This window comes from Meriones unguiculatus, chromosome 5 (assembly GCF_030254825.1).
Source record: "Meriones unguiculatus strain TT.TT164.6M chromosome 5, Bangor_MerUng_6.1, whole genome shotgun sequence".
In the NCBI taxonomy this organism is placed as follows: domain Eukaryota; kingdom Metazoa; phylum Chordata; class Mammalia; order Rodentia; family Muridae; genus Meriones; species Meriones unguiculatus.
In genome coordinates, this window is record NC_083353.1 from 109,088,903 (window position 1) to 109,114,086 (window position 25,184).

The window sequence follows — 25,184 nt, forward strand, 5'->3', positions numbered from 1 at the left end:
TTCTGCCCAGCCTTGCGTTTCCAGGAATCCGTTCAGTTCCAGCTGAGAAAAAGCCCTCAAATCCCAAGTCCCAGTTATTTTTGTTGGGAACGAGCAAAAGAAACTTATTCTAAGTACTAGCATTTTGTTTTCAGGCTCCATTTAATCACAGGGAGAAGCTAAATTCAGGGTCCCAGCTCCTAGGGGAATTGGGCACTTCCTGATAGTTGAACATCTTCTATTATAAAGAAACAATTGTCTGAGTCTAGATATCTTCTGGGACAGCTTGTAAGAAAACAGTTGTCTGAGTCCAAACACCTCAAGGACAACTTCTCCAGCTTGCTGGCAGGGTCAAATAAATTCATGTTCCCAGGCCCAGAACCTACTCCTATCCTGGTTGATGGAAAGTCCCTTGCTTAACCCCTTGACGATGCTACAGGGCCTCCTACTCCCCCTTTTGTGTTCCCATCCTTTAAAAATGTTGTAGAATCTCCCTTGGAGGATGCAGTTCAGATCCTGAACTGGCTACCTCCCTAAGCTCAGAAAATAAAGCTTTCATTTTAAGCTTCTATATCTGAAGTGAGTTTTCTCTGCTTCTACCCAGAACCCAACAATTTTCTACAGCTATGCCAGACTCAAAACTCAGCCCTCATCTCAAAGAGAAAAAGAAATCGGTTATTCTTACATCAAATATGAGTGACTGCAGCCCGAGAATACAGATTCAGGTTTCCACCAAATAACATGTCCATGCAAAACATAGCTCTTACTTCAAATAATGGGGCAAGACAGATTGAGGTTGCCTCAAACTCCCCAATTTTGAACTTTTTACTTACTATCAATACAAAACAACTGTAAAGGTTTATATAGAAATTATGAAACAAAATCAAAGGTTTAGTAATTTACAGTTTGTAAGGTCTGTACTCCTCTCTCCTGTCATTTGACCATCATTCAGCAACCATTATCCCGGCCTTCCTGCTCACCCCACAACAATGCCCCAATTTCTGCAGGAAGTACTTACAGAAAAGACCGCATTGCAAATTCTTTGAGGCTGTTGTGAATAGTAGAGTATCCATGATCTCTTTCTCTGCATTTCTGTTGTTGGTATGTAGAAAGGTTATTGATTTTTCTAAGTTGATTGTAACCCAACAATTTGCTGCAATTGTTGACTATTTCTGGAACTTTTCTAGTTTTTAGAATTTTTGGGAACTCTTCTGTGTACCATGTCTGTAAATAAGGAGAAGTTGATTTTTCTTTTCCTATTTGCATGCCTTTACTTTTCTTCTCGTCTTGCAGCTAGTGTTTCAAGTACAATATTGAAAAGAAGTGGGGATAGAGGACAGTCCTGTCTCACTTCTGATTTTAATGAGATTGCTTCACATTCCCCCCTCCACACACACACACCACGTAGGGTGATTTTGGCTGTGGATTTCTCATCTATAGCCTTTATTATGTTGTAGTATTTCCACTCTAGTACTATTCTCTAAGACTTTAATCATGAAGGCATGTTGGGTTTTATCAAAGGCTTTTTCTGCATCTATTGAGATTACCATGTGATTTTGTAGGTTCACTTATTACATGAATGTTGACAATCTGGGATAAAAGCAACTTGCTCTTTTTGTTATATACCAGTATTCTGCTTGCAAATATTTTACTGAAGATTTTTAAATTTATGTTCTTCAGGGATATTGGCCTTAAGTTTTCCTATTGGTTGTGTCTTCTCCTAGTTTAGGTATTAAGAGTAATACTGGCTTCACAAGGAATTTGGAGTTCTCCTAGTTCTGATTTTTGAATAAGGTAGTTAAGTATTAGCTATAGATCTTCCCAGAGAGTTCTACTATGAGACCATCTAGGCCTGGGATTCTTTCAGTCAGCAGGTCTTTCATTGCTGTTTCAGTCTCCTTGTTCTCTGGGTCTGCTCAGGTTGTTGATCACTTCTTGGTTTAACTTTGGTGGTCTGGATGGACCTAGAAATTTGTCCATTTCTTTTATAGGTTCCAACTTAACTGAGTACAAGTTTTTTATAGTATTTGCTTATAATATGCATTTCTTTGGTATATGTTGTAATGTTTTCCTATTCATTTCTGATTGTTAATTTGGGTTCTCTCTCTCTCTTGGTAGTTGGGACAAAGTTCTGTTGATCTTATTTACCTTCTTAAAGAACCAGCTCTTAGAATTGGTAATTCTTTGTATTGTTTTCTATTCATTAATTTTTCATTTTAAAATAAGCTCTCACTATGTAACCCTGGCTGGCCTAGATTCCTCTACGTGGACTGGGCTTTCCTCAAACTCAAGAGATCTGCCTGCCTCTGCCTTTCAAGTGCTGGGATTAAAGATGTGTGCCACCGCACATGGCTCTGCTCTGATTCTCATTATTGGTCTTGCTGTCTACAGGATTTGGTTTGGTTTGTTCTTTTTTCTTTCAAATTTCTTAAGTTGCATCATTGACTCATTTACTTGTTCATTTTCTGGATTCTTAATGTAGGCACTTTGAGCTATAAATTTCCCTTGCAGAAGTGCTTTTAGTGTGTCCCAGAGATTTTGTTATTTTCATTTAATTCCACAAATTTATTTCTTAATTTCCTTTTTAGCCCATTCACCATTCAATGGAGAACTGTTTAGTGTTCACAAGGTTTTGTACTTACTAGAGATTTGTTTGCTGTCAAATTTAAGTGTTATTGCACTGTGGTCATACAGGATACGTGAAGTTTTTCAACTTTTATGAATTTGTTAAACTTTATTTTGTGTTCCATAATGTCCAATTTGAAGAAGCTTCCATTTTCTGCTCAATAGAATGCATATTCTTTGGTGTTTCAGTGGAATATTCTGTAGATGTCCATTAAGTCCAGTTGATTAGCATGCCATTTAATTCTGATCTTTGTGTTTATATTTCATCCAGATATTCTGTCTACTGGAGAATGTGGGTTTCCAAAATGACCTGCTATTAATGGGTTGAGGTTACCAGTGTTTTCTCATCCTTCAATGAAGCCTTTTTAATGAGGCCCATTTGTTTTTCCTAAGATCGAGCTATCCTTCTGATAACTTTTCCTATTTTGATTTTTTATGCATTTAAAATCACCACATCCTTTGCAAATGTACCTTATGTGTGCAGAGCTGACTTTGAATAGACTACAGTACAAATGTTTTTGTGTTTGTTTTTGACACAACTCTTGGAATGCCATAAACTTATCCACCAAGAGCACTGAAAGCCATCTACGGTGAGTTCCAACTGGCTTGTTTTGGAACAAACGATCACTCAAACGCTTCCAGTTGGGATAAGGCCCTACTCTGTGATCACCTGGATAGGATCTGTTACTAATGGACTAATTATTTGTGGGTGAGCGGGCGGTGTTGGTCAACTTGATAAAATGCCTCCATCAAACTGGTCTGTAGGGAAGTACGTGGAGCATTTTCTTGGTTGATAGTTGATGTGGGAGGACCCAGACCACTGTGAGTGTTGCCAACCCTGGACACGTGGCCCTGGAGTATATAAGAAAGCAAGCCACTAGTCAGTGCTCCTCTTACATTGGCTTCTGCTTTATTTCCTGCCTCAATTTCCTGATCTGACTTCCCTTAGACTATAACTGGTATGTGAGACAAATAAACCCTTTTCCTACCCTAGTTGCTTCTTGTTATTTTATCACACAGTAAAAGAAAACATACAGGGACAAAGATGTTAAAGAGTTGCATTCAGCATATTAAAGCAATAGCCACAACTTGATGTTTAAAATATAATGCCATAGCTAATAAGTAAGAAAAGGAGTGGACTGGTTAAAAAAGTTCAGAGACATGTCAACTAATTTATAGGGGGAAAAGCAGAGGTCCCTACTTCACATGTAACAAGGAACATCACAGAGATACATTGTAAATAATGCAATTTAACATAATGCCCGATTTAAACATGTCAAAGATAGGCATATCTGCTATAGAACTCATTTTCAAAGGAAATTTACTCATAGCAAATTTTATTCATATAAAGCACAACACAGAAAATATGTTTCAATTAGTATAATAACTTTATTTCCAATACTAATGGTTTGGGAATTTACAGAAATGAAAACTCCTAAGCTGCTTATTCCACATTTTTGCTCCCCAGTGTCTCCCTCCACCCTTCTCTGGGCTCACCTGCAGATGCACCTGGCTGGGTTCTTCAAAACAGGGTACTAGGAATTTGGTGCCATAAGTATTTCGTCAACGACAGCAGCTTGTGGGTGTGGAAATCCAGCTTACATCCTTGTCAGAATGAAAATGGCTACCTGCAGGCATTAGTCTCTCTGTGTTTCAACATCTCTAGACCACATTACTGGAGTAAGTCTACCATTAAAATATTTTTTCTTGAGGGATTCTATTTTCCACCAGAAAGAATTATGGCTTTAAAAAGCATCCATCCCTGCATCAAACTGTTACAAGGAAGTCTTCCCACAAACCTCTGTACTGAATGTTAGCACCTGGAAAAGTGATCTGTTATCAACTGGAAAGCCTTTAGCTCTAAGTACCAGGCAGTCCTAATAATAAACAGGAAACAGGTGCTGTTGAAAATAATACGTAGTCCCAGAAGTCTACAAAAAGTATTTGCAGAGAGCTAAACAGTTCCGTGACACCATTATCTGGGTCAGCTTTTTCACTGTGTGCACAGTCATCTTCTGGCCGCTGCCCTCCCAGACCACAAACTATATGCCAGCATTATATGCCGATGTAAGTAAGTGCATACAAAAGGGTATGATCTCTTTTCATGCCTCTTATGCCCTCTCACATTACCACACCTTCATCATTGAGAACTAATCCATTGTTACATAGCATTCTCTAACCTCAACAGAGCTGCCAGAAGGGAGTTCCTATGATTAGCTTTGACTGAGCTGGATTTATTCCCCCCAAACTCTCTGAGGAGGGATGTAGGTATGTTTTCAACTTCATCTTATTGGGGTTCTTATATCTCTCCCTTCTCCACTCCAATCCTTTCAACACCCCAACACCAGGTAGGAGAGAAAGGTTAATGGGTAGATGGGGCAGAGTTCTCTTTAGATACATACTTCCTGCTGGCTAAAGTCGTTGGGGTTCTTGGGGCAAGTCCAATCTTCATTTCAGGCTGTCTCCAACTTCTTCTCGTCAAACTCCACCAGCAGTAACTAGGAGCAGCATCCATCTTATTCCTTCGAGCCACCTCTCTTTCTGGGCTCTGGTATTTATCCCTCTCAGAGAACCCAGAATTAAACAATCCACAGCTGGCAAAAATCATGCCCCTCTCAGAGCCCCAATGAGGCAAATAGTTTGCTGCTGTGGACAATCTAAAGCAACCCTATATCCCACACCTGGGATAAAACAAAAACATGTTTACATAACATAACTGAGTGTTTAAAGAAACCAAAACTCCCACTACAGAGGAACAAAGAGATAAAAATCAGCTCAGGAAAGGTGAACAGCATCTCTTAAACTACTGGTTAGTGTGTTTCCAGGAGGTACTGGGAATAGAACAAAGGAGGTAAAGACACTATACGTTAGTCTCTTGTTTTAAATACAATTATATAATTACTGAATTACACAAAGCTACTGTTACATGTAATCATGCCTGAATAGATACACGATGGAATACCAAAAGTATAAAATGAACATTTTAATAGACACTAGCATTTTTTTAATTTTTAGACTGTAGTATTGCTATTTACAACTAATGGTAAATAGTTTACCACTGGTAAGCTAATGTTAAGTATTTACGGCATGTAAATACCATTTCTATTAACAGCATTTATATAATTGACACAGAGGTAGCTAAGAAAAACTCTCAGAAGCATACTGTTTGATTTCTTCACCAAATGAGTACTTTGGTAATAATGGCCATACTTATTCACAGTCCAGAGTAGTGAATATGTTTTTGTGAGAATGTTTTTTTGTATGTAAAATAATGTCATCTGAAGCATATACTAGCCAGGCTATCAAGAGACTGGTAATTTTTAGAACTGGACAATTCTGAGGTAATAAAAGGCTCAATAAACCATCTTTTGGCTTCATTACTATAAAGGCAGTTTGGTGATGATGGTCATAGCCACTTACTTGTTTTATGAAACACAAAGACGGGTAGTTAATATTTTAAATCTGCCATACAGTTTATATACATACAGATTCTCTGGGAAAAAAACAAAAACAAAAACAAAAACCAACAATCCTTTTCCACAGTGTAAACATTCTAAGCCCAAGCTACCAACAATGAGAGGTATGTGGTGGAGTCTGAAAGAGAGTTGCAGTAGCACACCATTCTACAACACTCTCAACATGCACACCAATGGCACACAGCAAAGACAAGAGCAGAATACAGCTAATTATTATGAATGACGAGTGGTATTTATTTCCGTTTCTCAAGATAATTTAACTGTTAACTTCACGTAGTTTTAAACAACAGATTCACAAAATTCCTGAAGTTTTGTAAGTTGGTATGAGCTGCCCTTATGACATCACCATTTGTGTACAGATACATGCATACAAATATATTCACATAAAACATACATATAGACCCACATTCACACATATGTTCATAAACATACACAACCCTACCAACCTAAAGACACTGGTGGTATCTAGTAGGAACAGTATATAACAATTGTTATTAAACTAAGGGTTCATATTTCTTCCTCACATCTTTACTGGGTTCCAGTACACAAAACAAGTGCTTCCTAAATTTCTGTTACTGTCACATACTCACACAAGATCTATAAACATCAGGTGTTTCTTACATACATGTTTAATGCTACTGCCGCTCATTTTTAAGTTCCGTATTTTCCTATGAATGCCAGTGAAATTAGTATTACCCTTTATATATTGAAAATACAAACTTTAAATAAACACATTTGGAAGACATTACACAATTGAAATCTATAGATTTTTTTTTACCGTATTATTTATACGAATAATTTCCCTTCAATACAATCTTTCTAATGAAAGTTTTTACTTTCTTGAAAGCGTTCATGCATTTCAACAAAATGGCATTTTCTAGTACTCTGTGGTATTCTTTGGCAGGCTCTAAGCTCACTTTTAAAACTGTACAACTGACTTGCCGGGCATATGAAGGCTGGACATTCAGGACGTGGAAAGAGCTTTCACCCTGGCGTGAATCCTCTGATGCTTGGTGAGCACTGACCTCTGACTGAAAGTCTTCCCACACACGTTACAGTGATAGGGCTTCTCCCCCGTGTGAGTTCTCTGGTGTTTAGTGAGAGCCGACTTCTCACAGAAGGTTTTCCCACACTCATTACATTTATAGGGTTTCTCCCCGGTGTGAGTTCTTTGATGCACAATCAGGTTTGACTTCACACAAAATGACTTCCCACATTCACTGCATATAAATGGCTTCTCCCCCGTGTGCGTTCTCTGATGGACAGTTAGGGCTGACCTATGGCAGAAGGATTTTCTACAGGCGTTACACTCGTAGGGCTTCTCCCCCGTGTGTGTTCGCTGATGTTCGGTAAGGTTCGACTTGACACAGAACGTTTTCCCACACTGCTTGCATTCATAGGGCTTTTCTCCCGTGTGTGTTCGCTGATGGTTGGTGAGGTGTGGTTTCTGGCAAAAGGCTTTCCCGCACTCCCTGCACTCGTACGGTTTTTCTCCTGTGTGTGTTCGCTGATGTTGGGTAAGGTTTGATTTCTCCCAAAACATTTTACCACACTCGCCACACTCAAAGGTTTTTTCTCCCAAGTGGGCTCTCCGGGACTGGGTGGGATGTGACTTTTTGCTAAAATTTTTCCCGTTTTCAATGTATTCATAGGGTTTCCCCCCAATCTGTATTATCTGATGTTTAAAGAGAGCCGGCTTTCCCCAGGTTTTGTTACTCACTTTATACTCTTGGGCAATCTTTCTCCTGTAAGCTTCCTGATGAGCAACGAAAGCTGAATGGTCACAGAAGATTTTCTCATACTCACTGCGCTCATAAGGATCGTTTCCTGAGAGAACTCTCTGATGTCCAAACTGCAAGTCCACGTAAAAGGACTTCCTACAAACACTGCACTCCTGTGGGTCCATGTGCACATGAGTTTTCTGAGACACACTGAGCTTCAAACTGTCAGTGAAAGTCCTTCCACAGTCAGTGTGCTTATAGAGAGTCTCCCCGAGCTGGGAGTTCTGATTTCTACAAAGGGCCTCTTCCCCATGGAAGCCTTGTCCATTTCCGTTGCACTCAAAAGGCTGATCAGAAATGGGCTGAGGGAGATCCTGGCAAAGGCTGAGGACATCTCTTTTCTCATCATATCTGTATGATTTTGCTCCCACAGGAATTTTCTCGTGCCTGCTATCAGAGATTGGCCTCTCACACATATTAAACTCATTAAGCTTCTTTCTGGAATAGTTCTTTTTACTGATAATTATACTTGAGATATTCTTCAAATTCATTTCACAGGAGTCACATATTTTGAGCAGAAAACTTCTTGAAGAAACAGGGTCCATGTCTAGACTGGCAGTTTTCCTTGTGTTTCCGCCACTCTGTAGATGTACAGTCTTGTTGGTGAACACGAGTGGCCAAAAATGTTCATCTTTATTTTCCTGGTTGTGCTCTAATAGGTCATCTACTTTCCATTTCCTTTCTATAAATGAGAAAAAAAAATCAGCACACCTTGTGAATTTAATACTTGTCTTTGTTTTTTTTGTTTTGTTTTGTTTTGTTTTAAGGCTTTTATAAGAGTGAGGAAACACACAGAGACAGCAGGCACATGGGGGAAAAGGCCCCCCACAAAGCAGAGGAAGGACCTGGGAAGCTAAAGGGCCCTAACACATCTGATGGATGTGAACTTTTACAGACATTCTCAAGGTTAGTACTTTTGTTTTAAACTCGGTTTCCTGGTACAAACTGAATCCAACATGTTTTCTTTACCATCCTGGTTTGAAGAGAAGACACAAATAGGATGCTGTGATAGCAGGGATGGGGAACTGGTTATACTATTTAAAACATTATAAACGTCAAAACTCAAAACACTGACGGATATGGTAGGCACGCAGTGTCTAAACACTTCATGGATGCAGTACTGTTGCCTTTGGGGGGAAAGATGAAAAGGAAATGAAAACTTAGACAAAGGAGAGACTATAAACATATTTCAAGCACAAAACGAGTTTGCTGGCTAGTTTTATGTCCACTTGACATGGCTACAGTCGTCTGATGAGGGAAAAACTCAACTGGGAAATTGCCTCCATCAGGTCCCACTGTAGGCAGTCCTGGAGGGCATTTTCTAACTCCTGATGGGGAAGGGCCCAGCCTATGGTAGATGGTACCATCTCTGGGCTGGTGGTACCATCCCTGGGCTGGTGGTCCTAGGTTCTATAAGAGAACAGGCTGAACAAACCATGGGAGCACCCCTTCATTGCCTCCCTGCCACCAGGTTTCCACCTGGTTTGAGTTCCTGCCTTGGCTTTTCTCAATAGCCTGTGACTCAGGATATGTAAACCAAATAAACCTTTTCCTCTCCAAGCTGTTTTTGATCATGGTGTTTTATCACAGCCACAGTAACCTTAACTAAGACACAAATTATGAGGCTTATTATAAAGTCTAGAAAACAAAATGAAATTAAAAGACAGGTGGAACAGAACCATGTAATCGTCAGTGGCAGAAGACTTATTTATTTCTATGGGCTAGGGAAAGAAAAACTGGATGTTTCATGTGGAAAAGGGGAAGAAAAAAAAGGAAAGAAAGCAACAATGACAGGAGTGAAGAGAACATAGAAGTCTGCTTTTGAGTGTGATCAGTGGAAAGTAACCTCATGAACAGGTGCCAGGATTTGGAAAGTAAGCACAAGTAAGATGAAAGCCGTAAGAGCTGACACAAATGGCTGCCACTCAGAGGAACTAGTAAGATGGTAAAGTTGGACTATACTTGATTCCTCAGAAGTGGAATCTTGGGTAGTGATAACTGTGGTTTATTTAAAAACCCACTTTGTTATGTGACTACGTTTTGGTTTTAACACCAGGTGTGGGATATGGGGCTGCTTCACGTTGTCCACAGCAGCTAACTCTGATTTGCCTTGTACACTGGCAGGGGCAGGATTTTTGCCAGCTACAGATAGTGTATGTTTGGAATTCTGAGGACTCCTGAGAGAGTGTAAATGTCAGAGCCCAGAGAGGAGTGAGGAGGGAAAAGGAGGGAGGAGGAGGGAGAAGGAGGGAGAATGAGGAAGGAGGAAGGAGAAGAGGAGGAGGAACGGGAGAAGGAGGAAGGGGAGGAGGAGGAAGAGAAGGAGGAAAATGAGGAAGAGAAGGAGAAGGAGGAAGAGGAGGAGGAGAAGGAGGAGGCTGCTGCTGCTCCCCGGCTGCTGCACGCCCCCTCGCCAGCTGCTGCTGGTTCATCCTGCTGCTGAGTAACCTAATGAACTTTGACTTGCCCCAAAGAACCCAAGGTCCCTAAATCAGCATAAAGTAGCCTATAGAGAGGTCCACGCCCCATTTCCCCTCTAACCTTTCTCTCCTACCTAGTGTTGGGGGGTTGGATGGGCTTAGGGTGGTATAAGGTTTGGTAGAGAGGTTGAAATATAAGAACCCAATAAAATAGATGAAAAGAATATGCCAACAATCTTGGGCTTTGTATAATACAGATTGTTCCTTCTATATCTCCTCTAATGGATGGACTTAATAACTTTATGAAGATGTTATCGACCCAAAATTGCGCTGGCTGACACAAAGCCAAACCCTAGAAAGGGGTCTGGAAAACTACAGCATGAGGCAATTCCTTACAATTAAAAGGTTTCTTTCTTTCTTTCAAGAGAAACAGTAGAAAAAGCAATAGGGATGAGGGGAGGACAAAAAGGGGTTATGGACCAAGCAGAAGAAGACAGAAGAGCAGTAACCGCAGCAACAACCAGGACTCTCCATGACACTACACTGAACATATTTACTGTTTTTTTTGTTTTTTTTTTTTTTTTAAACAAAGAAGTCTGTCTATCTCAGCTCTAAATTCTGTCTAATCCCACACCATAACACCATCTAAATCGATGTCTTCAAATAGCTACATCTGGTTCCAGCCCAGCTGGCATTCCATTCCCGGATAACTCCAACCTTAAAGTGAACCCCAGGCTAGATTTGAACAGTTACCTCCAACTTCTAAAACCGAATCTGTAATAATCCTTTCCCAATCATATTTGTTCTGAATTTTCTCTACCTCAACAGCTTCTTAACTTGTCTAGTTACTTGAGATAAAGAATTCAAGTCATGTTGAACTCCTCTTTTATCCTCATCCAATAGCAATCTCTGTTCAAAACCTGCTCTCAAGAGGTCTGTACAAACCCAGTGCTTTTCAGTCTCTTGTATGGTCTTGGCTACTACCCTTTCTTCTGGAGTGCACAGCAGTTTCTTAGCTGGTGCCTTTTCATAGCTCATGTCCACCTACTGAACACCACCCCAACTAGTGCACAAGCCAGGTAAATCCTTTGAAGCTGAAACAAACTCTGATGATTCCGTCTGATCTACATTAACTCAACATAGGGCTTCTTGCATTGATCAAGATGAACCTGATGTATCTTCCACGAAGCATGGATACAACTCACAACACCATTCTCATCAGTCTTGCCCATACTTACCACTTCCCAGCAACACTCTGCTATTGTTCAAACAGAATAAAGCTGTGTAGAGGCCTGGTACCTCAAGTTCTATCTAGAATAATTTCAGTCCACATAGTTTATTCTTACTCCATTAAGACATTATATATACATGGGCTGGAGAGATAGCTCAGCAGTTAAGAGCACTGGCTGCTCTTCCAGAGGACCTGGGTCCAGTCCACAGCAACCACATGGCAGCTCACAACTGTCTGTAACTCCTGTTCCAGGGATCTGACACTCTCACACAGACATACATGCAGGCAAAATGCCAACGTACATAATAAAAATAAATAAATTATTGGCTGGGCATGGTGGCACATACCTTTAATTCCAGCACTTGGAGTCAGAGACAGGTGTATCTCTGAGTTTGAGGCCAGCCTAGCCCACACAGTGAGTTCCAGGAAAGGCAGGAATACACAGAAAAACCCCTGTCTCAAAAAACAACAAAAAAGTGTATATGTGTGTGTGTGTGTGTGTGTGTATCTCACAAGCCTCATTTGTTTTCTCTGACCTCTTTGCCAAACAGCATACATCATCACTCTTTAGTTTCCCTTCCCCTCTGGGAGCTCTCTTCATCATACTCACCACCACCCACCTCTGTGTATATACACAAATATGTATGTACTCAAGTATATCTAAAAGCAGAGAACTGTATCTACATGTCTGTGCTGTTCACTGTAGCATATATTCTATAACAACTGGTGTAACTCTCTTAACTTCCGTGGCTGCATCACAGTAATGTTCACTATTACACATCTGTTACGTGGCATATGTATGCTAGATAATGGGAGGTATCCAAAGGAAACAGACACAAGGTTCATAGTTTTTAAAAATAAATAGAGATTAACAGAAAAAAAATGTCTAAGATAAAGCCAACTGACTTTGAATTTATAGGTAAAAATATATCACTCCAACATGTCAAAGCAAAAGAAAAAGTGACTATGGAAGAGAGGCAGATGGAGGAGTCATTCAGACAACAAGATGTGGGACACTGTTCTCTGCCATTTCCAAAGATTTGCGATAAAATAGGAATTTCATATATATATATATATATATATATATATATATATTAGGCCTCATACACACACACACACACACACACAGGTAACCTAAATTGCCAAATGCCACAAGGTTACTTTCCCTGGCCAATGAATGTACTACTGTACCTGGATTGCATTGGAATCCATTTTCTGGTATCCAGGGATCTTCTCCTTGCTCTATCTTGAAGATCACTTCTGGCTTAGCAACACAATACCCTGTTAAGACAAAATAGCAGAGGATGCATTCTCAATAGCTTAGCTTTGTGAACTGAAAAAAAAAAAATGAAGAAGAAAGATCCAACTTCAGCCATGGTTCAGGAAGGTCCTTAGCATTCTGCAGAGGTGAGAATGTACCATTGTCACAGCAAAAAGGGATCAGTTGCTTCAGACCTTCAAATCTTAAGCCTCAAATTGCAAATTACAAGCATTCCCTCCCAACTCTGGAAATGTGTGTGGCCAGTAGCCACACTGAGAATAAACCCTTACCTACTGAGACAAAGTTGCTATAGTTCTCCAGGATCACATCCCTGTAAAGCACTTTCTGAGCAGGGTCCAGCAAATACCACTCTTCCTTGGTGAAATCCACACACACATCCTTGAATGACACTTGCTCCTGTAACAAAGTATTCTTTTTTCTGTATGAAGTCATTAGGACTGGGCAATATAGAGATTTAGCAGAACCATTTTCTTTAGAGCTTACTGAAAAAAAAATAAATAAATAGGACACACACAACTCCTTTAGCTACACTGTAGAGAATAAAAGAAAATAAAACATCTTGAATAAACTGAGATTCTGCTAAAGGTCTGGGAGTGTTTTAGTTGCTCCGAATACTGCTGAGGCAAGCAAAAACTGAGTTACTACTCTCAGAGGAGCTGGTGAGGAGAATATGTGTGTGTGTGTGTGTGTGTGTGTGTGTGTTTAATAAATGGACATTGGCAGTGGGCTTCACTTTTTATTAGGAACTACAACTTGAAATTGTTAGCAAAATTATATTGCTAAACAAGAGACAGTCTCCCACTAGAAAAAGTGCATGGCTGACTAAAGTGCTTGCCCTGAGTCTTAACATCCACGGAACAGGATGAACTCTGTCTGCTTGAGGAGATCATTTTCTGGAGTCTTGTGGATTTTTTTTTTAAGTACGGTCGTTTTATTAAACACAGTAAATAGTTTCCTGGTATGTGACCCAATAGTGAACAAGAGACAAACTAGGCAAAATAAGCAGATCTATGGGTGACTCAGTTATTGAAATAAGCATGAACTTCAAAATAAATTGTGACTAATATCTTCAATGAAACAGAGGAAATTCAGAAGAAAATGAAAGGACAAGAGAATTCAACAGATCTGTGAGGGGTGTGATTGATACGTTTGGGTTGCAGAGTAAGTTAAGATAGCAGGCCAAAGGCCTTTGAACCGTTTTCTACTCCTTTCTCAGGTTCTCTTTCCCTACACTCACAAACAATTACACATTAGTACAGAACGCACTTGTTATTAACCCCTGTGTAGTCTCTAATGCTGGTCCTTAGAGGCGATGATTGCCAAGATGAGAGGTAACTGTTTTCACAGTGTACTCACCCCTGAATAGGGACTGGACACCACACCATCCCCCAGGAAGGACTAGGAATAGATCCCATAGGCTGCAACTTGAATGGTAGTCAGCTCAGGGGCTGTCCCCTCCCTGCGTCCACAGCTTCTGCTGGAGCTGCTGGGAGATTCGGAACTAACTTCCTGACCACTGTGAGCCTGACCTGCGATCTAATCCGATCACTCTCCTGGGTCTGCACCTCTGACAGAGAAGTGGCATCTAGAATATACAAGGAACTAGAAAAACTAAACATCAAGAAATGACCCAACTAAAAGATGTATGTAGCACTGGAACAGAGTTCAAAAAAGAATATAAATCTCTAGTAAACATCCTTAGCCACCAGGGAGATGAAGATTCCACTGTAACCCAGTCAGAATGGCAATCATCAAGAAGACAAATGATAACAAATGCTGGCCTGGGTTTAGGGAAAGGGTAACCCTTCCTTACACACCGTGAGCAGAGTGGAAATAAGACAGCCACTTTGAAGATAAGTCTTGGGATTAAAAAAATAATAATAAAATAAAAAAACTCCTAAAAGTAGAACTCCATTGACCCAGCCACACCACGTGTGACCATACACCTAAGGGATTTTAAGTCCTATTGTAGAGATATTTACACATTCTGGTTCATTGAGATAGTTCCACATTTTGGTTCACTGTTCTATTCAAAATGGGGTAAAAATTTAAATGACAACCAACTAACGAACAGGCAATGAAAATGTAGTTACATACACAGAATGGAATTTTATTCGGCTGTAAATAAAAATATAATTATAGCATTTGTGGAAAGATTGGTGAAACTGAAAAATATTGCACTGAGATAATCCAGGTCCACAATGTGAAAAGCCAAATGCTCTCTCTTTTGTATGGATCTCAGCTTCAAGTTCTTCTATGTGGATCCTTAAATTGATGTGTGTAGATAGACCTGGATGTGAGAAAGGTGGCTTGGTGGAAATAGAAGGGAAAGAGACATCGAAGAAGGTAGGGATGGGAGGGCACATGCTCTATGAAACGGAAGAAAGAAATTCTGGGGACGAAAGGTTTAAACAGGAATAGAACGCTGGAGAGAAGGAGTGATGGAGGAGCATTACCAAAACCAAAAATGTATGAAAAAGGCAGGCTGAAAACACAGAATGACCTGCAGGAAGTAAACAGACACCTGTGCTGCCTAATTTTATGTCACCTTGACGCAGGCTAGAATCATCTGACAGAAGAGAATGCCAACTGAGAAAATGCCTCCATAAGATGGGCCTGTAAGGAAGCCCGGAAGACAGGTCATTGTGGGTGGTGCCATCCCTGGGCTGGTGGTCCTGGGGTATATAAGAAAGCAGGCTGAGCAAGCCATGAGAGTGAACTAGCAAGCAGCACCCCTCCGGGCCTCTGTTATCAGCTCCTGCCTTCAGGTTCCTGCCCTGCTTAAGTTCCTGTCCTCACTTCCTTCAGTGATAGACTATGATCTGGAAGTATAAGTCAAATAAACCCTTCCTTCTTCAACTTCCTTTGGTCGTGGTGTTTGACCACAGCAATGGTAACCCAAAGATAACACTATCAGACACACATAAAGAACTTCACTCAGAGCAAAGGAAAGTACAGTAGGAGCTGTACTGAGACACCACTTTTTACTCACAGAACTCCAAGCCCAAAAACTTAACCACATAGTCCACAGGAAAAACTGTGGAAAGACAAACATTCTCATGTGCCGCCAATGAGATTATAAATCCTCACTCCAAGAGGACTGAGTCCCAAGAGGCTGATCAAATTCTGGGAATCTGTGAACACACTTACATGAATAACATGAGGCACACTAGTGCACATACATGTGTTCACACCGGTTACTCTTTCAAAACATGGTTTCAACATGTTATTCTGTGAAAGAGTAACAGTAGTTTTGGTTTGGAGTTTCTTTTGTTTGTTTTGCTGGTTGGCTGGTTTTGGTTTTTCAAGACAGGGTTTCTTATGTGCAGCCCTGGCTGTCCTAGAACTCATTCTCTAAGACCAGGTTAGCCTCAAACTCAGAGATCCACCTGCCCCTGCCTTCTGCGTACTGGGATTAAAGGCGTGTGCTACCACCAACTGGCTAGAACAAAAGTAGTTTAATAAACTCGGATATTGGACAGTTGGATATCCAACTGTCCAAATGGGACAGAGGATAAGAGGGAGAGAGAGAGACAGAGAGACACAAAGAGAGAGAAGCACACACAACAGCAATAATCCAGACATTGTCAGAGAAACCTCTTGGACATGCTGTGAAATGAAAAAAAGATGAATGGAAAATATTGTTCCTCAAAAGGTGGTCCCTAGAATGGCAGACCAAGATTCTGTTGTGAACTTATTAGAAATTCAGAATTCAGAGGGCACAGCTCTGTGGTGAAGCATCTGACTGCAGAAATTCAGAATCCAGCTGGGTTTGTGGTCCATGTCATTCCCAGCATTTGGACAGTAGAGCCAGGTCATAACTTAGGGGCCAGTCTAGGCTACATAGTAAGACCCTGCCTTAAAAACTGAGCAGCTGGGGTGTACCAGAGCAGAGCACTGTTCATTGTATTCAAGGCCCTGGATTTAATCTTCAAGGGAAAGCAGAAAAAGAGAGGAGAGAGAGAGAGGAAGAGAAGGGAGGGAGAGAGGAAAGAATGGTAGAGAAAAGGAAGGCAGCAAGGAGAAAGATTCAGGGCTCCATCTCCATCTACTGTCTCAGAATTCACGTCAAAATGATGCTTCAGATTCACAGGTGCATCTGAGTTTGAGAAGCCCTGAAATCAGGTTCATGAATAAAAAAGGAAGGGGATCTAAATAGTCAAGCGCATTTTTTAATTGAATAAACACTATAGACTATTTAAGTAGCCATGAGTAAAAAATGAGTAACTGTGCTAGACTGACTGCACATTTATATCTGGAGTTGTCCCAAAATGTGTGAGCTAGCATAATTATTCATAGGATCTTCTTCATGCTCAGTGAAAATGTCTGAAGAGGATACATATCACCACACCTACAGGAAACAGAAAGTGTGGAGTGCAAAGGAATACATACTTCTTGCATCTTTCCTATCAGTTTCTCCCCCTGGCTCAGATTTTTAAATTTTTATTAGAACATACTATTCTAAATGTTAGTATATTACTAATTCAAAAACATTAAGAAAAAAAACACAGGACACAGAAGACCCATCAGCAAAACAAAGAACAGAGGATCAAGGATGAAAGCAATGTCTGGGACAAAAAGAAAAGACGCCTTCATAAGGCTTGGTGAGAAATCCGTCAGGAATGAAGACTCTAGAGCATGATGCTCCAACAACAGAAAGCACTTTCAAATTGTGTGTGTGTGTGTGTGTGTGTGTGTGTGTGTGTGTGTACTTTTTGTTTTGGTATGTTTTAGTCTGTCTGGATTTTTGAATTTTTTTTTTTTGTTGTTGTTGTTGTTTTTCTTGATTTTTTTTTCCAGGGGAGAAAGAACATGAGGTTGGGTGAGGAGAATCTAGAAGGAGTTGAGGGAGGAAAGAATATGATAAAAATACATTGCATGAAAAACATTTAAAAAAAAAAACTTTAAAACAGTCCACTGTCAAAACTAACAAACGCTGCTGACAGTTACAAAAGGGCAAGGACAAGAACACTCACCGTCTCGAAGGTGACTTGGTGGCCCTTTCTGGATCTGATTCGGGTGAATGGTGGTGAGGGAATGTGGTCTTATTTTTTAAGTTGACTGGAAGTGAGAAATGCATAAACACAAGCTGCCCACATGCAGACTTCCCTAGACACACAGATGAGCTGGCTAAACACTTGGGATTGCTGCTTTGACGATGCACTCAGCAGAGACTGACCCCTGACAGACACAGGTCCTGCTAGGTCTGCTCTTAACGAACATGACATTCACCTCAGTGTGACTACCAGAAAACACAGAGACATTTTCGGGACCGAATCCTTCTATAGGCTCAGAAAGCCTCTATCTGATGCTGGCCCTAATTCAGATTTTTACCGTGGCTGAAAAAATTTTGCCTGGTTTTATTTATTTATTTATTTGAAAAAAAAAATTCTTAAAACAAAACAGGAATAAATAAGCCAAAAACTCACCTGGGGTTTGTTCATTTTCCGCTCTGGGTAGAGGGAGAGCTGAGGGAGAAGGAAGAATCGCGTCAGGAGTGACCTGGCCTGCCCTGCGGTTCCGGGACTCACCTGCTTCTGCGGCTCCAAGCAAGGTGTTTCCTTCTTCAGGTGTGGCACCAGCATAAGCCGAGTTTTGATACTTTTCACGGAACGAATGCAAACGCTTGTTTCTCATTACCACCCAACTTACAGGAAAATTAAAAAGACGAGACGATCTTTTTAATTCAACCAATCATAATCTAAAGGAGGAAATGCTATGGATTTGTCCAGACTCATAATCAAGGGGGAAGGGATGGGGAAATCGGGACAGAGTGTTTATTTAATACTACTAATCCCCTGAGGTCAGAGAATTCAAGAAAACTTGAGAAAAGAGCCGGGGTGTGTGCGTGGTGGTGGGGGGGAGGTTTAAGGCAAAATAAAAACTTCAAAATGTGCTTGCTTACAGTCTAAGTTGCTTGTTTGCTTACAATTCTCAAAACTTCCGTTTGACAAGAAACTTTACCCTAAAAGTGACAAAACGTACCACCATCCGCAGGCCTTGGTTGTGTCACTAAAAACCTGCAAGATGTTCTTCAGATTCTCAGGACCCAGGTACACTACTCTCCGGTGGACACACGGCCAGAGAAGCCCAGCCCTCAGCACCTCCCTACGTGCCACCATTGGATGATTCAGTATCTAAGAGCCCGCCCCTCAGTAGTCACCAAGGTAGGAGAGATGGATGAGATGCTTAGGACGGCGGTAGCAATTCCAGACCGGTGAGCATTTCATCCCTAACGGTTTTCCAAAGAAACGGCATTCCCTGTGCAGCCTGGGTGCACCCATCTCTCTCAGCTCCAGCTCACCTCTCTCTCCTTAAACTTGTCCCAGACTCTCGGCGGGCGCACAGTCTTCCATGGTTTCAGGAGACACAAAACACATGAGCGAGTATCAAATTCAGAACTGGGATCCTGGGGCGGGAGTGGAAGAAGGGGCAGGAGGCTTGGTGGCTAGCTAACCACTTGCCTCGTCCACTCCAAAGCACTGCGCCCTAGGGACCAGTCCAAAGGCCCGCAACAAGGTGGGCTCCCTGCCACCCTCGCAGGGTATTCCCCGCACAAGAAGTAGTAGAAGATTAAAAAAATTAAAAAACAAGAAATAAAAACCAAAACAAAACAAAACGCCGCAAGTATTCCTAACAGTCACACTGCGCAGAAAAAGTAACCGAATCTCGCCCGGGCTATTCTGTCACAGTAATTCATTCACTCGGGATCTGGCTTGCCCGCTCGCCACCAACAACATCCCAGCATCTGGCCACAACAGCCAGAGAGAGCGCGCGTCACAGCGTCACGCTCACGCCACGCGTACGTCAACCCCTCACTCCTTCCAACCCCGCACCTTCCCCGCCCAGAGCACAAAACGCGCATGCGTGGCACGAGCCGGCCGTCCTAGCCTGGCTCTGCAGAGGTGCGGGACGAGCATCCGGACCACGCTAGCCGGAGTCCGAACGCACCCCGGCGCGTCCCCAGACCGGGCCGCCGCTGCTCCTCGCTCGATGCCCACAGCGGCCCGGATGGCCCCGAGCCCTCAGAACCCTCCGCCCTTGCCGCCGTCTGTGGCTCACCCGCCGCTCCCGCAGCGCCGAGGCCAGGATTGTTTCCCAGGAGGGACGTGAGGCCAGCGGAGGACCAGGAGCAGGACTGCAGCGTGCGCATGCGCAGAGGAAGGGGCGGTGCGCCCATCTGTGTAGGGAGAGGGGTCCCCGCATCCAGGGTTGGAAGGATTGTTGCCTGCAGAGCCGAGTCAGCTCTTGTCCCAACCCTCTGTTGTAAAATAATGCTGTTGAAAGCCTCTATAGAGAAACCAGGGCCTCCGTGAGGATTTAAGGCGTTTACAGTGCAAACACAGCCTTGTCAGACTCATTTCTCAGGATGGGGCTTTCTGGTTACACCAGTTTTTGAATCTTTATTACTCCTATGGAGAGGCAGCATTCTGTCAGTACCCTGGAAGTTAGGGAATCAAATCAGTATATTCCCTACGCTCAAAACGAAGGAAAGACGTGCTTAAATTTATGTTGGAATGTCAACCGGTGTTGGAATTGTCCAGGACTTGGTCCTGTTGTTGAGATTTCATGGGCGTGGCTTCCCCGTCCTTGCACAATTTCGTATCAGACTTCAGGTCCTCTGGCTTTTAAAATCTCCGCCAGGTCTTCTGCAATGTTGCCTGAACCTTTAAGTGCAAAAAAAAAAAAAAAAAAAAAAAAAGCTTCTTTGACAATGGATGAGATCCATACTTACCTGTGGGTATACTGATAAGAGTTTGGAATGTTTGGAATGCAGTTAGGAATTACACTGATTTAGGAAAGCGGCTGTAGCGTGTTCTATAAGATCTAAGACCTCATCGGCCGTGTGCTGTTGGCTAGGTTTTTAAGACTTAGGCATAGTTGTTTCCCTGTCATCCCGAGATGAAGAGTTACGGGCGATTAACAGCTGCTGAGAGAGCAAAAATTAGTCTTGCCCCAGAGATGAGCCCCACGACTGATACCAAGGGGTCAGCTCCAGAAACATATACACGCAGGCGACACTGGAGGGGACCCGGCAGGTTATATGCATCTGCGTATTTATTTATATGGATAGGTAGGAGCATATGGGGAAGAAAAGGCTGAGGGAGAAGGGAAACTAGATATGGAAACAGTAGAGGAGATGTGAGGGGGACATTATGGAATATGTTAATTAAATCAGATAATTTACGAATGTGAAGCAAATTTATCTAAAACCCTGGGAAGTAATCTAAACGGAAAGGACATCTAGCGTCCACGTGGGGATTCTCTGGATTAAGGAGAGAGACAAGCCACCAGCCTAGTGCTAAACAGCGTCAAAAGGATAGCTGTCCCCGCTGAGCCAGACTTCCAGTCTCCAGGAAGAGCAAGAGTTAAGTCATTTTCAGATACACAGCTAGTTCAAGGCTCACCTGGGCTATACGAGACTCAAGTCTTAAAAAATAAAGAAATAAAAACAGATTAAGTTAGCTTTCCCTCACATTTAGCTCATGTTAGCGGATGGTGTCTCTGAGGAACATTTAACAGGAAAAGAACTAAACTACAGGATTTATTCAAATTTCCTCTTTCCCACTTTTTTTTCTTTTTTTGCTCCAGGAACAAGTCTTCTTAGTCCCTGCCAGTTCATAATCATTTCTCAATCCTGTCTTAGTCTTCCAGCCCTGATATATTTGAGAGGAAATATTTCCTTGCTCCCATTTGTTTATCCAATGTTACTTACATTAGTAAGGATATTAGTGTTTATTTTGTTCTCAGTTATTATTATTCTATCTACTTCCCCCTTACCCAACCCCCCCCCTTAGGTTGATTTGTTCTACGTATGGTGGTTTTACCTTTCCCAGAATTCCAAATTAATGCAATATGGTTTTAACGTAGATTCTGAATTTGGCTTTTTAAAATATACCAACCATCATTTTGGATCATCATTTGGATCATGTTGTTGTTATTCAGTGTTTTAGGTCAGGGCCTTTCCTTCTTACACTTTTTATTTCTTAATACGATCTAACAATAGTATATTATTCTGATCCTCAGTATTCAAACGTTGGACATTGGGAGCTCTCAGAAACTTCTAATATATTCCTATCACTCTCGAAAAGCATTTCCTGACTTTCTGATACGACAAGATGGTACAGGCGCAACCTGAATTTCCACTACTTGGCCCTAGAACCAGCCATTTCTTGAGGACCCTGGGAAATAATACCTATTATTAGAGACTTTGATGTCTTAGCTCTGTTACTGTGCTCACTTCTGGGGTATAAGTATATCTAAACTTCTCAGCAGATAGAGGTAAAAAATGTGTGTTTACCAAACCACGTTAGAAATCTCTGTGTGTCTGTGTGGTTCCGTAGAACTTAGGGAAATCATAAAATATTTGGCAACAGTGAAATATTTCTGGATGTGCAATGACTAAAAGCTTTTCCAGGGTTTTTCTGGAAACACTTTCTCATGTCAGTAAGACCTCACCCATGACCTTGGTGGTTGGTTGTGGGTGTCTTTGCAATCACATTGACCAGGAGAGTTTCAATTCATAGGAGGCAAGAAAGCAGTTCAGTTTAACATGACTGAGTGGCTGCGTTAGTTCAAAGTGCCTTGCTGGAATGAGGTTAATCTTGACTAGCCACAAATACGTACGTAAGCTCACTTTCATGGTTTATCCAGAGACAAACCCCTGTTTTCTTCTGGGGGACACTCTCTGAACCACCGTGGAAATTCCCAGACAAGGGCCTCATCCCTTTCTAATTTCTCAGCGGTACCCTTCTACCCTTGGCAGCAACAGACCTACTCTCAGAGAGCTGGTGAGCTCTGCTCTCTGGCAGCTTCTGTGAGATTAACATGGTTGCTGAGCAGACCTTACCAATATTTGTTGTTGTTGTTTTTGCTATGGCAGGTGCTTCATGGAGTGCCACGAAAATAGAATCATACTCATGGGGAGCCTTTATAGAAGATCTACATTCCTGGTCCAAGAAGTTTTAAAAGAACTGGAACTTTTTTTGGTTTGGATTGGTTTTTTTGAGTCAGGGTTTCTCTTTGTAGCTTTGTCTGTCCTGGACTCACTTTGTAGACCAGGCTGGTCTCAAATTCACAGAGATTTCCTGCCTCTGCAATCCCAGGGTTCGGGGATTACCACGCCCGGCAAGAACTGGAGGTTTTGATGATTGAAAGACTTGCAAAGCATCATCTGGAGATGGAACTGTTGAACAGCAGAAGAAATGAACTTGACATGTAGGTTAAAAATGGTGTTGTATACCTTTAATGTTAGCACTTGAGAGGCAGAGGCAGGCAGATCTTTGTGAGTTTGAAGCCAGCCTGGTCAACAGAATTTCTGGACATCCAAAGCTTCACAGAGAAACCCTGTCTTGAAAAAACAACCAACCCTTCTCCCAAAAAAGGCATAGATCAAATGGAAGAAACAGAAAGATGAATGTAAATAGTCCCTGAAAGGAAAGTAACTTGGGCAATATATGATCAGCCAGTTACTTCAAACCTCATGATGAATATAAGTCCTCTTTCTGTTCCTTGTTCTCAAAAAAATCACTGGCCTGCTTGATGTTTCAGAGATTTTATTGTGGTTGTGAAGATTTGTTGATATAAGCTGTGGTGGTTTGAATAGGAATGGCCCCCATAGGCTCATGTGTTTGAATGCTTGGCCTGTGGAGAGTGGCACTATGAGGAGGTGTGGCCTTGTCGGAGTAGGCGTGGCCTTGTTTGTCACTATAGGCTTTGAGGTCTGCTATGCTCAAGTTCGCCCAGTGTGGAACACAGTCTCCTCCTGGCTGCCTGCAGATCAAGATGTAGAACCCTCAGCTCCTTCTCCAGCACCATGTCTGCTGCATGCTCCCATGCTTCCTGCCATGATGGAAATGGGCTACACCTCTAAAACTACAGGCCAGCCCCAGTTAAATGTTTTCCTTTACAGGAGTTGCTTTGGTCACAGAGTCTCTTCACAGCAACAAAATGCTAAGACGAAAGGCAACACGTTTTTACTTTAGCATACCTACCATTTGAGCAGTGGGCGGCAAATCTAGAGTCCAACAGTTCTAGATTATAGCTATTATGTGACAATTTTATGTTCCTGTATTATCAAAAGTCTGTAGGTTAATGCAGTTCGTTGTGAGTTCTATGACTAGTCCCTGGGCAGTAAAAATACAATCCATAAGACCCTCCCCTAACTCTGATACCTGTGGTAAGAATGAGATCTGAAACCTAATGATTTACTTTGGACCAGAGAGATATATTAAGGTAGGGTGTGGACATTTCATTAAATGTGACTTTTGGAAGGATGGATGCAGAGTGCGTAATTCTGATCAGTTGATTGGGAGGCAGAGCTAGGCTTGCTAGGGTTATACAGGCAAAGTATGTGTGGTCATTAGGATCCAAGTGGTCAATGAAGGGAAGATGGAACTTTGGAATGGTTCCAGTAGTGCACACACAAAATGGAGGTCATGGACAAGCTTGCTGGTGGGATAAGGCACCTGTACAAGAGGAGCATTACAGGCAAGGGCAGGGGTGAAGGATAAGGTCCTGGGGTGGCCTTTGGGGTTGAGGAAGAGGGATTAGGTAAAGGATGAGGGAGAGAAAGAAGGCAGCAGTAGGAAGATTGGAGGGCCAGAAAGAGAGGAAAGATGAGAATAAGAGATATGTTTTAGAGGGGTGCTTTGGGGCCAAGGATAAGTGATTAGGTGGGCTAAAAGAAAAGGGGGTACAACATAGAGAAAGAGGAGAAACCTTGAGAGAATTTGATAGGGAGGAGGCTCATCTGCCAGATCAGATTCTGAGAGAGAATTCGATTAGGTTTGGAATTTCAAGCTAGTAGCACCTGGTATGCAGAAATGAAGGAAAGGGGGAGAATAGGAGCAGAGATAAAAGTAGGCTTGAAGGCAGAGTTCTTTTTTTAAGACACTGAGTAGATCTGGCTGGCCTGGAATTTGCTATGTAGGCACCACACTCTGCTTGTTTGAATTTTTTGTTTGTTTGTTTAGGTTGCTTTTTTTTTTTTTTTTTTTTTTTGAGACAGGGTTTCTCTAACAGAGCCATAGCTATCTAGCTATCCTGCTTTGTAAACCAGACTGGCCTGGAACTCAGAGGTCCGCCTGCCTCTGCCTCCTAAGTGCTGGGATTCAAGGAGTCTACCACCATGCCCAGTTTGAATTTTTTTATTAGATTTATTTTATGTGTATGTGTTTTCCCTGCATGTATGTCTGTGCCCCATGAGTGTGCTTGGTGTCTGCAGAGGTCAGAAGAGGACAGCGGGTCTCCTGGAACCAGAGTTACAGACAGCCGTGATCCACCATGTGAATTCAGGGAACTGAATCCTGGTCCTGTGGAAGAGCAACAAGTGCTCTTAAACACGGAGCCATCTCTCTAGCACGTTGTTTGAAAGTTTTTAGGAGGCAA

At 41.9% G+C, this 25,184-nt stretch overlaps 1 protein-coding gene across 2 annotated transcripts; it reads right to left on the reverse strand.

Annotated features, from left to right (window-relative positions):
• Positions 1-6,290: 6,290 nt before the first annotated feature.
• Positions 6,291-19,936, reverse strand: Znf248 (zinc finger protein 248). 2 transcript variants are annotated; one of them, XM_021663040.2, is made up of 6 exons: positions 19,857-19,906; positions 19,099-19,203; positions 18,224-18,262; positions 13,064-13,190; positions 12,704-12,793; positions 6,291-8,543 (listed from the first exon to the last, which is right to left on the reverse strand). In XM_021663040.2, the coding sequence occupies exons 3-6, from the start codon at positions 18,236-18,238 to the stop codon at positions 7,045-7,047; spliced, it is 1,731 nt and encodes a 576-aa protein (XP_021518715.1). In that variant the 5' UTR covers positions 18,239-18,262; positions 19,099-19,203; positions 19,857-19,906; the 3' UTR covers positions 6,291-7,044. The 2 variants fall into 2 exon arrangements, with proteins under 2 accessions (XP_021518715.1, XP_060239998.1); XM_060384015.1 differs by lacking the exon at positions 19,099-19,203 and having other exon boundaries at positions 19,857-19,936.
• Positions 19,937-25,184: the final 5,248 nt, after the last annotated feature.